This window comes from Brachyistius frenatus, unplaced genomic scaffold, assembly GCF_029030835.1.
Source record: "Brachyistius frenatus isolate BFR_SWC_R1_liver_20210118 unplaced genomic scaffold, ASM2903083v1 Contig_33, whole genome shotgun sequence".
NCBI lineage: Eukaryota > Metazoa > Chordata > Actinopteri > Embiotocidae > Brachyistius > Brachyistius frenatus.
Window position 1 is genome coordinate 1,135,484 of NW_027210632.1, and position 12,727 is coordinate 1,148,210.

General features: G+C 42.0%; 1 protein-coding gene across 2 annotated transcripts in view; it reads right to left on the minus strand.

Moving 5' to 3' along the window:
- The window catches only part of tbc1d22a (TBC1 domain family, member 22a), a 119,628-nt gene that overhangs the window by 26,343 nt on the left and 80,558 nt on the right, over window positions 1-12,727 (minus strand). For both annotated transcript variants that reach the window (XM_069700274.1, XM_069700275.1), the window contains exon 12: window positions 7,429-7,556. In XM_069700274.1, coding sequence (XP_069556375.1) covers window positions 7,429-7,556 — 128 coding nt within the window. The remainder of the gene's footprint in view (window positions 1-7,428; window positions 7,557-12,727) is intronic.

A 12,727-nucleotide genomic window follows, 5' to 3' on the forward strand; every position in this document is an offset into this window, starting at 1 on the left:
AGTGATGTAACAATTACAGATAGAAGTTGATGAACCGCCGGATGAATTCGGCTGGTAGTTTAAAAGCTCGGTTCGCATTATCTGTGGAGGGACATGACTGCATTCGTGACTGGGAGTTGTTGACATCAAATACTACAAGCTGCACTAGTATTCCTGTGTGTAATTTACTGCTTTGTGCCGGGATAGAGTGCAGGATAAATTAAACGGTGTGGATATTTTGAATTTAAGATGACAATGTGGTCCCACGAAGAAAAATCGAACGTCAACTCATGATGCAATCCATTCCAAAAAAACAAAAATAAGGAGGAAGGTTGAGAATACATTTTAGGTCAACTTCAGTAGATTATTTGTGCTTACGTATGGTCCTCCGGAAACATGTTAAATTACCAAATCCGTTCAATCCATTTTGTAACCGTGCTGCTTCTGTATTTAGGTGAACGCTGACTGTAAAGGGAAGCACCGAGATAAAAGCAGTCACAGGTGTCTGTGATGTGTGGGTGAGTGCAGCACTCGAGTGAGAGACTGTACGGGACAACGTGCATGAAAGCAAGGGAAAACACAGTGATGGGGAAGTTAGAGCCATTATATAGTGATGCAACTCAGTACATGAACTCTGTGATACAACTTATGATGTTCCTGTACATGCTGAGATTGTGTCAGAGAGACCGTAAAGGAACACAAAAAATGACAGGGATACTAATGCTCATGGTAACGGGAGCAGGGCAAAGGGAAAGAGAGGTGTGGGGTTGGGGGTGTGTGAACAGGGTCCAGTCTACAGAGGCATGTCTTATTGTTTGGAGAGACTATTACAACCATTACAGCACATAGGAGACAGGGAGGCAGCAAAAGGGAGGAGGTTCCACTTGCGGATGGGATGGTCACATAATCCCCCTGTTATTAAATTGGCAGGTTTTATTCATATTCATTAAGACTCACTTACAAAACTTCAGACTCTGGGACAATAAAAGAAGTATTGAGATTCTTTTCTTAAAACCCGTCCTTCTTTTCTGTATGAGTGAACATCTGTTATATTCAAACCAAACGAGTTCACACAGTGTTTATTAATCTGCGCTAGGAAAATCTGTCTTTTTCAAAGTTTGCCGTTTTTTTTATGTCGAGTGTCTGGTGAGACAACAATGGATAATGATAAAAATAAAAAATAAATCACTTGATAAAAGGAGTGAAATCATTTCTCAATGATTAAAAACGTTTTCTGTTGTTTATTCAATTGATTCATGATTTTCAGCTCTGAAAAATCCATAATTTCAATATGAAACGTAGTGGAAAATAACTTTAAAGTGGCATGACATTAAAATACTTAAAGGGAAAGTGTAAAACTACAGTGCCTGAGTAAATCTACTTAGTTACTTTTTACCATTAATTAAGGTAACAATTAAAGCACCACTGAATAAAACATAGTAGAATATGGTTGCTGGTGTTTTTTTTGTTTTTTTAATTTTTTTTTGTTCAGTCTGTGCTTTTAATCTTAATCTAAATTCATCTTTTGACCCGTGTTGCAGTAAATTACCACATTTTTCAACCATAAATTGTGTTACTGGATGACATCTTACCCAGTGGTTTTGACCATGTTCTCTACCAACGCTAAACAGACCCCTTGTTTTTTGAATTCAACCATCTGCATGGAAAAGGGCTGTGTTTCAGAACCTGAAAATGTCACGGTATCCCTTTAACAGCCATGGTAATGTTGCCTCACTGAGCTACTTGCTAATTTCATGCTCCACGCAACAGGGATAATTTGGTCCCTGTCTGTCTGTCTCTCTGTCTGTCTGCCAAGGAACAGCGGTGTGTGTGTGTGTGTGTGTGTGTGTGTGTGTGTGTGTGTGTGTGTGTGTGTGTGTGTGTGTGTGTGTGTGTGTGTGTGTGTGTGTGTGTGTGTGTGTGTGTGTGTGTGTGTGTGTTGTGTGTGTGTTTGGGCTCCGAATCATTTCTCCTTGTGTTTCTCCCTCCGTTTCTCGCCCTCTTCATTTTTCAAAGATATAGAGCGAATTAGAAAAAAGAGAGAGAGACTAAGGGCACAATGGACATAAAAGAAAGGGAAAAAAGGAAGTGATAAGGAAATGTAGAGACTAGTCAGTGGATAGAAAGAGAGATGACAGGAGACAAGAAAGAAAGACAGAGGAAGTGCTGTCTTGTGTTGGATCGGGCTACTGAACAGATGGCCACGCTGCAGAGAGGAGACCACAGCAGAGACATTACAACTCAGGTTAAAATCTCCCCTGGAAGACACACTCGCACGCACGCGCGCGCACACACACACACACACACACACACACACACACACACACACACACACACACACACACACACACACACACACACACACACACACACACACACACACACACACACACACACACACACACTCAGTGGCAAAGGGCAAGGTCTTTCTGTTTATTATCAGCATTTGTAAGAGACCCAAACACTGCAGGTTTTTTGTCCCCGCAAGGCCAACATCTTTGGGCATGTGCGGTGAGTCACGGCCTTATGTTAAGTACTCCTGTCATAAAGAGGCTTTTTGGGGGAACCAGTTTTATTTAGACATTCATAAATAATGTATGTATTGAAAAGGGTGCTGGACAAACGTGTACCAAACAGAAAATGGTCGTTACTTCAAAGCAAAGCAGGACAAACACAGGAAGACATACAAAGGAACGCCACGGAAGCAGCCAGAAGGAGGCCTGGTTGTATTTGTGACATGAGGTAGAGGAGGGATGGAAGAGTACATCTGAGACGAGTAGGGAAGAAAGACGACGGGCAGAGGACGTATGGGTCGTGTGAAAGAACGGGGGGGGGGAGAAGGGGGGAGGGAGGGGGTATCATAGAGAGCAAGGTGGAACGGACAAGAACAGCTTTGCGCTTTGCTGTCAGCTCTGCTGAAAGTTTCATGAGTGGAAATGGCTTAATTCCCCCACCAGGTCGAGACAGGAGGAGAGGGACTGTGACAGAGCCTGCCAAAAGACAAAAAGGTGTGTATGTGTTTGGTGCGTTGCATGAAAGGTTGTGTGAGGCGCGTGTGCGTCGAGGCTGCAATCCAAACAACATTGTAAAACATCTAATATTTAGAGGATGGATTACGAGTACACTGTGTACTCGCGTTGCTGTCAAGTCACGACGAAGCGACAACACCATTTAATCATTCATCCTTTCTCTCGTTTTTAGACTTAGGACGGACTGTGTGTCCATGAGGACTCCCGAGATGTTTTCTCACAGGTATGAAAACGTACCCGTTCATATTGCAGTTCTTAGTTACAGTCATGTCAATATTCTCCATTCGCCCGTCGAAATCACATTATTTTGGGTTGTTGTGGCAGGATATTCAGAGTACATGGATGTCTGGTTCAAAACCCAAGACCTTGTAGCATGTAAGGCAACCATGCCAGCCATAGCCATTCATATCAGTCAATTTCAATGGTAACTGTTTTAAAGATCCTTTATTTTACACCTTTCTGGTGCTATATTTGCAGTCTTGATATCCATAAGAAAATATGTTTGTGGCGTTAAGTACCAAAAATAATCTCATTAAAGTTTTACACCTTCTATTGAATTCTCAACCTCAGGTTTTCTTTAATCTTGTAGCTTGCGAGCTCTGCGACAAAAATGACAATTTTGTGTTTTCTATCAAACAAAAAACGGGACAGTGGGTTGTGCTGAGACATGACATGAGAGTGAGTTTGTGACATCACAAATTTATAGAAGTGCAAATGTCAAAGCTGCTGAATACAAGCAGTGTGCACTATGAGGGGCTGTGCGTTTTGACAATTTCACAGTTCCTATATAACACCTAAACCTGCTTTATGATATAAAAAAAAAAAAAAAAAAAAAAAATAGAAAACTGAATTTATATGATATGGGACCTGTAAGTTATGATGAATCCAGCCCGCTTTTCTCGGAAGTACTCTCAAAGTGGAGAACTCTGTGGTGCACAGTGGTACAATGGGCTGAGTCGACACCAGACTAAGCAAGGTGGCCCGTACGTCCCTCTGCCTCCCTCTTCCCGGGGGAATCCCACCTCCACAGGGAGACGTCCAGGACACATCTAACTCAACCGACTCTGGCTGTTGCTGAAGAATACAAGTTTGAAATTTGTGACTGTGAAGTTTGAAACAAGTGACACCACCAGACAAAACCAAACCCCTGCTTCTGCCTGGAAGCTCGAGGCCACATTAGCCGCCACTAATACATCACTCCTGAATCTCAGACTGAACTGTCAGAGATTGACAGAGAGCTGCCATCGAATATCATATGAAGTGAAATGCTAAGCTGAATGAATATCCTTTTGACCAAGTGCTTTCAATTGTCGAACCTCAACCATAACATCTGCATTAAAGACGCCTTTGTTGAATGGCATGTGTGCATCTACAGAAGGGTCTAATATAAATATTCTGTTTGTTCAACAAATATTTACGGTGTTACTGTGTGACAAAAAATAATTGCAAAACCATTAAGAATACGGAACTTAAAACTAAAGCCGTCCTGTGGTGATAACTTCTCCGTCAGTGTACTTCAGTGTTCTGACATCAAAGTGTAAATTGTGTTAAAAAAAACACGACGTGAATTGTGACTAAACGTCAAGACAAAGTAAAATGCATTTTATTTTGTTCATGACGCTGTAAATCTATTATAAAAAAGAAGTGCTGTCTGTTCCCTTCAAATGGTCACTAAGCTCTTGACTGAAGACGCATGATGAAAAATAACTGTTTGCTACTTTGGACATCTTTCAAACGTCGCATATAAAAAGAGACCATTATATATTACAGCTGATACTGCTGGTCTACTCAACCACAAAGCTCGTGTTGAATTATGTTTGTTATTTTCAGTTGTTGACTTTATCAGAATAGGCCAGAGAATTGTAAAGGTTGCCCACTCTGGTTTCATAATTGTTTTGATGCAATTCGAGGCAGATATATGTACATCATATTTACACCCCATCGCTCACGCTTTCCCTCCCTGATGCCTCACATGATCCATTGCTTCATTCATCAATAACAACTGAAATGGCAACAATGGCAACGAAGACCTTCACTGTACACAACTAACCGAAAAATATAATAGTCCACTCTGAAACACCAAAACACCTACGAGACAATTTGTCTCTCCTGTGGAAGTGTGTGCAGGGGGTTGTGCAGAAATGTGTTGTAATGATTCGATATCAGTCATTCACTAAAATAAACATCCGGTGGCTGAAGAGGACCAGGAAAACATAATTTATTGTTTTTTTTTTCTTCCTGAGAACAAAAAGGCTTGTTATGCCTTTTATCCACCGACACTCAGGTAATTCAGGTGAGCGCAAAAGCTGCACTTAAACTGGAGGACTTTAAGTGTTCAGGATCTTTGATCTTTTTCAGGTTCATGAGGGCTGCACTGTAGCTGACTCAGCAGCTTTATGTTACTGAGGAAAATAGATTATATTTTACCGTCAAGGACAATATAAAAACCTCTAAGTAACATGATGCTTTGGAAGCGGAAGTATCCAGATTCAAAGTACTGACAGATGTCATTTTGTGTGCAAATAATATTTTGCATGATTCAAGTCTAGCAAATATTTTAAAATTAAATGTTTGATCATACAAAATTCTCAGTTGTAAACTATAAGTAAGGACATTCTGACAAAATATTTTTTAGAGGGAAAGGACACATCTGTTCCTGCCTGAAGTAACTTGGTTTTAATTCAAGTTAGGCAAAAAAACAAAATCCTATCTGCTATGTGGCTTTTACTTGTCAGGGGTGATCTGTGTCACACTGCCATCAGTTCAGTAAGAGTTCATAAAGATTCAGACAAGATTCATTTGGTATTTAATAATTCAAGCTATGGTTTGTCGGCAGTGAACCATGCACTCAAACTATGAACTGCAACATGTCCAATTTGTTGTATTTGTCTTCTTTTTTTTTTTTTTTTTTTTTAAATAAAATCTGTTTATTGGAACCAAACTTAAAAACAAATGCTTGACATCAACTTCACGACACTTAGCCGCCACCCCCACTAGTCACTGGTTCCCAAGAGCAAACGTTCATGCGAATACAGTTTCAACACTATAATCACGGTAAAGACTCAAGCTGTGAGCAATAGCTGGGCGGAGCCAGGCTAATTCTACTTCATGAAAGCTTCATTCAACCATAAGTGTGAACTTCATTCACTGCATTTTACATTTCACACTGCGAATTCAGAGGTTTGGAAATGTGCAGTTTAAGACTTAAGACTTGCCATGTCAGCGTTTAGAGATAAGCAAACATTAAAATGATGACCCAAATAGTATCTACAGTTTGAAAAGGTACATCTGCATTTTATAGAATCCCATTTTAATAAGAAGTAAGAAGAATATCAAAAGAAAAGGATGGAATAGGAACTCGGGAGTCATGTTGAAGGAGCCGAGAACAGGCAGCAGGAAGAAGAACAGGGCAGACACTGTTACTGAGATACATACACGTTTGTGCAAACACCTGTCACAGCTGGAGGTGCCACCAATGGAGAAGCTCATTTCAAAGCCTACCTCAACTCTTCACTCCTCTTCAAGTCTAATCAAACACTCTGATGTGATCACATGCCTTTACCTTTAAACCTCTGCATCAAGTGGAAAATCCTTTATATGTACTCGGCTCAAGCCTCAGCACACATTCCAGCATTTACACACACCTCACTGAATCAATAGCAGACATTAGGTGTTATTGACAAGACCGGCTGAGGTTAACAATCTGGCCTGACTGTAGGTGCTGCCTATTAAGCTCTGTGTACATGTCATAGGGCAGCAGGATGAACACATCCAGATCGTTTTGAATGGGATTAAGATCTTGCTCTCTCGCTCACATTTACACATCTAGATCAACACAGTAATAGGCTTTACTTTGATACTCGCACACACAGACAAACACGGCAACCACAATATAGAAATTAAACCAGACGCTAAATCAGCTAAAACTTTCGTTCTGCAGGTGAAAGGAGCTTCTGACTTCTCGATTTCATTCCGGAATTAACTCATTTTTCTCCAGAACTGTTTATCATTCAAAGTTTTTAGACCTCCTCATCACCGCCTTAATCTAGTGCTAACACTGAACAAATAAAACCGTCCTCTTTAAGTGTAAAGATTAAGTTGGTAGCGAGGCTGTGTGATGGGGCCAAGCTGCACATTTAGGCGGCAGGGCGCAGTATAATTAAGATTACCATAGAGGAAGCTGCAATGTTTGAATGCCTTTATAAAAAGAAAAAAAGATCTGTATTATGTTACATCATACTGCTGGGTTGGCCATGATATAATAGCTGCAAAACACAAAAGAGCTACTTCTGAAGCAATCATAGATGCGAATATCCCCGCATCTGAAATCTCACGCAGAGGCAGGTAGATAGAAATGAGCAGATAACAAAAAGCACAAATACAGGAGCTTTGCTGTGTGTGTGTGTTTGTGTGTTTGCACCTGGTAGGTGTCCCACAGTCTGATCGTGCAGCGAAGTGGCAGCTCCCTCATCAGGAGGTTGTTCATCCAGCGGAAGGCAAACTGCAGGTATTCCACCTCGTACTGCTGCATGTGGCGGTGCACGGATTCTGCCAAAACATGAATCGTAAAGAATATTCAAAAAAACAAAAAAATAAAACGGTCAAATTCCAACAGTAACACACACACAAATTAAGCTTCCACAGCTTCAAAGACCCCCAAAAACAATGGTAGAGATACAAATGTCTGTTTGGATATAGATATAATAAAGACAGTAACGCGTGCAGATAAATCCCTTCATAACACCCTTCTCTGTTAATAACTGCTGCAGTCAGACTCGCACGCACAGCGTTTTCCACATAATAGCCATGTAATTACAGAGCTATCAAAATTGTCTGAGCAAGGCTGTAGAGCAAAACCCAGATGACAAATGGAAGTTTAATTGTATTATTAAACAACACTTCAAAGCAATCGCATGTTACTGTGGTGCGGAATGAAGTGCATATAAAACAGGTCAATGGTATCCAGAAGTGACAGCAGAATATATGTAATATGTAGAGTTGAGGGTGTGTTAATTATTTCTTTGACATCATTGCTTCCAGTAAGAGCTGATTCAAAATGTATTCTGTTGACTTCTAACCTGTTAGGTTAGAAGTCAACAGAATGCATTTTTTTTCTCAACGGGCTGTTGAAATGACAACAATGCTCGCGGTTACCAAGTAGACCGGCAAATATTCAGTTTATATCTTTTGTAACACATCAAAAACATTTTAACAAGTAATTTCCTATGACAGCTAATGATGGTAGCTTTGTTTTGTTTTGTGTGGGTTTTTTTTTTTTTTTTTTACTAAAACAGAAGTATTTGTTTGGAACTATTTCTCCGAGCGGATTGATATACGTCGGCCTCCTTGGAAGTAGAACGGTTCATTGATGTTTTTAAAACTTTTCATGGGATTTCGGGCAATTAGAAAACTACAAAGTTATATTTCAGGTGTATGGTTTCTAACTTTTGTACATCAGAGGTTCCCAAACCTTTCATACCATGTACCACTAAAACCAAATTTCCCAACGACCACCTGCGACAGCAGCAAGTAGGATAGTTATCTCGGAGGGTGTTTCGTGCATTCTTTTTGTGACTTCTACATGATCAGCTGGCGAGCGTTTTGTTTTCGCTTACGATTCGGTCTCTCCAACAAAACAAGCCGCGCAGAGAGAGGGCCGCGTGTTGCATCAAGCCGTCTCAGTGTGGTTTTAATGTGAACTTCAAGCGTCCGTGTCAATGCCGGTGTCATGGCATGGCGTGCCGGCAACGAAGGCTCGCAGAGGAGGACGGGCGAGAGGCAGAAATGTCAGCAGAAAGCGCCCCGCGTGCGGAGCTGTGAGACCGAGAACGGCCGCCTTTGTTCATCTCCGTGGTCTTGATAAATGTTTGTTTTATGCTTCTTTACATAACAAAAGATTAAAAATACCACTCAGAATTCAGCGACTCCCTATTTCCTAGTCATCAAACCCATGACACTCATTCTCTTTCTCTCTCGCACACGCTCGGGCGCACACATTTCATAATAGAGCTGTAATTATAGAGCTGTCAGGGAATCTATGAGAAAAGCCAGTTAGGGAGGAACTATAGCATCCTCTCCTCTCACACACTGCTCTTAATCAGGGCTGACTGACGCACACGCACGCGCGCGCACACACACACACACACACACACCCCTTTAATAAAGCTTTAATTGGTGAAACATCATGCAAGATAATTCCAGCCAAAACCACGTACATTATTACTCTCAAACACACACAGCCAACACTTGAGTGACACCTGTCTCCTACTGCTCACATGTAAGTTTAACAATTATGCGCACACCCCACCGCATGAGCACGGCGCAAAGTAAACACAAAGCTATTATTTCACACTCCTATCTGCAGTTTAATTATCACATGCTGTTGTAAAAGCATAAACAAGGCAAGCTCATTAACGGCGAATGCATCATAGTGACGGATCTGAGCTCGCTGCTACACAGCGGAGGAGAGAGAAAGTTGTCTAAAACAACTTTAGACAATGTTAAATTGCACTAATGAACTTACTCTGCCTAATATTAGCGATTTCACCAAACTCATAGAGGAGGCGGTGCACGGCAGGGGGTGGGGGGCTGGCGGAGGGAACAGTCGTTTGTCATCAGGAGTTATCGCAGAGGAGAGGGAAGGGAGAGGGGAGGAGGGGAGGAGGTGGAGAGGAGAGGAGAGGAGAGGAGAGGAGAGGAGAGGAGAGGAGAGGAGAGGAGAGGAGAGGAGAGGAGAGGAGAGGAGAGGAGAGGAGAGGAGAGGAGAGGAGAGGAGAGGAGGGGAGGGGAGGGGAGAGGGAGAGGAAGAGGGGACCCACACAGTGAAGTGAAGTGCTAGAACTCGTGCCTTTCTAACCGTGAGCTGCTCTCCAGCTGGCTCCCTGCTCAGCATGCTGGGTTGGATAGTTCCGAAGGCAGAGTGAGGTTGAAAATGACACGTTTCATAGACACTGATTGACTGATGAGTCTTGTCTTCCTTCCTACTGCTGGTTAAAGTTTAGGACGGAGGCCACGGTGCCGGCAAGTTTGCTCTCCACAGTGGACCGGAGCCCGCGGCGGGTGGACAGCGGAAGGTCAGAGGTCGTACAGTGACTAGTGAGCTTCCAGGGCTCTGCCGATGAGGCCAATTCTGCCCGACTTCACGCTCCTTGGTATAAAATGTAATTACAGTTTCACTTTATTTTCTCTCCCACTCTCTGAACGGTTTTTGTTTTTCCTTTTACCATCTCGAGCTCTCAGTCCAAAGCAGCCTTTGTATTTTTGAAACTGCTTGTTTTTCGAGCTCTCAACTCTTCAAATTGATTCATCCTTCAGAAAATATACTGCACATTTTAACTGCAGACACTCATCTCACTGAAACCTTTATCCATTGCTCTTACTTCACCCGTGCCAGCTTGAAATAAATCACACTACAGACACTAACCAGACAATCTGGCCTGGTTTTCTGTGTTTGATTTTCTGTAAACTTGATCTTGCACACTAAGTCAGATGTGTGTATGCGTGTCATTTTGTACAGATCTTTTCCTTTAACTATAATTGCTCATTGGCTAAGCCCCGCCGCCACGGTTACCGTTGCTACGCTTGACAAGCTTTCCAGCACATCAGCGGTTTACAGCAATAGCTGAAGCAGATTTATCACTTGAAATGGTCAGTAATGTTTAAAACAATACGTCTTCCCTGTCAGACAGAGGTGGACAAAAGCAGGCTTCTTGCTTCTTGCCAGCGATTGTGGATTTTGCAGGCGGAAATGAAAACTGCTTCTGGTAGCAGTTATTAGCTGTGGCTGCTTAGCTCATGAAGCTAGCATTAGCTTCAAGAGTTGCTTAAAAAAAAAAAAAAAAAAAAAACATTTTCAGGTGTTTCAAGCAGACTCATGGTGAAGCCTGTAACGGGATCTTAACTAAACACTCGATGGGTACACGCATGATAAGGTGAAAGAAAATGAGACCGCATATCCCAGGAAAAGAGTCAGCATCCCCAAGTGATGATCCATGTTTACGACAAGGGAATGAAGAAATTACATCGTTCTTGTATTGCAGTGTATAGCGAGTATCATAAGTAGGATAAAGAAAATTATAATAGACAATATGTTGGTTTTAACATGAGCCTCTTTGGCTTATTAGCTTCCACACCCGGTTTTATTTTGAAAGCGTACGTTTTTTTACTTCTAATTTGACACGAGAGAAGGCTTTTAAGGTGAAGGCTGAGTTTGGTAAATGTATTACTATCACGGCTAACATTGGTAAGGGTTGCTTGAATTTAAACTTTCAAAATCCAAGAAAGGGCAACAAACGTCAGGCTGAGCTCTCTGCATGCAGTTCATCAACTAAGCTTTTTCAGCAAGATCCGTAAACTCCAAAAATAATAACGTCGGCGCGGGTTGCCTGTCCAGTTACACCTCGTCCTGCTTCGCCACTCCGACCCTGAACCTCAACGCTTCATCCCGATCGCTCTGTGCGTCTCCAGTACCCAACCCTTCGACGTCAGTGTGTAAAAAAAAAAAAAAAAAAAAAAAAACACCTGCTAAATGTAAAGAATCTCAGTGGACTGAGGGATCTCCCTCCAGCTTTCTTGTTCGTCTCACACAATAAACCGTCCCAAGATCACAACGTGAAGTATGAGGCGTGGTTCATGTGCAAGGAAACCGGCACGAGAGCAGCCCTCATCTTTTATTTCTGCACTTGCATGAGTGTGACATGTCAGATGAAACACTTCTGAAAATTGTAGACGGTGCGCGTACACATGATTAATGTTGGCCTGTCATGTACGTACGTACGTATACACACAATGTATAGCTGCGCGACGGTTCACGACAACAATACATTAACGTAATGAACGCTAAAGAAATGCCGTGCAATATTCAAAACCTCCTTTCAAATTTCAAAAGATGAAGAAAAAAAACAAACAGCAGCGAAGCAAAACACACTCCGCTGGAGGTACACGTTAACACGCCAAATGCCACGCGCATTAAATACACGGCCACCTCAAAAGGCACCTACTGCTACAGAAAGGCAAATTATCTTAAGGTTTTTTTTTTTTTTTTCAAAGGCATGAAAACATACTGAAGCCTTTTTTTTTTTTCCCCTCTGAAATACAGTCTCGCAATCCAGCTACCGCATGCTCCAAGTGGAGCCTCTCATTTGCATAAGTAAATTCACCTTTTGGGCAATATGCATGTTGATGAACTTGTACAAATGCGTCGCATGCAACAAAAACAAAGAGACAGCGATAAAGAGATCGGAGAAGCATCACATGCCGACAAAGTGGCTTGTCTTTTGAGGAGGTACATGTGCTAGTATCAAGCAAGGCCAACGGGAGGTAGCGTCATTTATAACAGGAGGATAATTAGGGAAGGCGGGGGCGGCGGGGGACGGGGGTCCGGGGGACGGGCGATCAGACGGCGAAACAAAGACATTTCAAAGTAAAAGGCTGCCAGCAATGTCAGTAGCTGTTTTCAACCTAAAAGCATCAAAGGAAAGGCAAATACATATATTGGACTTTTAACAAATACTTGCAGTTTGTCTGGCCTCCTTACTTCAAGTTTAATTTGGGCTTACACAATCGGGCCGGATTCAAAGACAACTTAACGTGCTCCGCCAAAAAATATAAATAAGTAAAAACAAGCTTAGTTTTGTTTTACTGGAAATGCTGGGCGTGAATGCCGTATAAAGCATGGCCCTATACTGGCACTCATTTACCAACCTGAGTGGAGGGAGTGT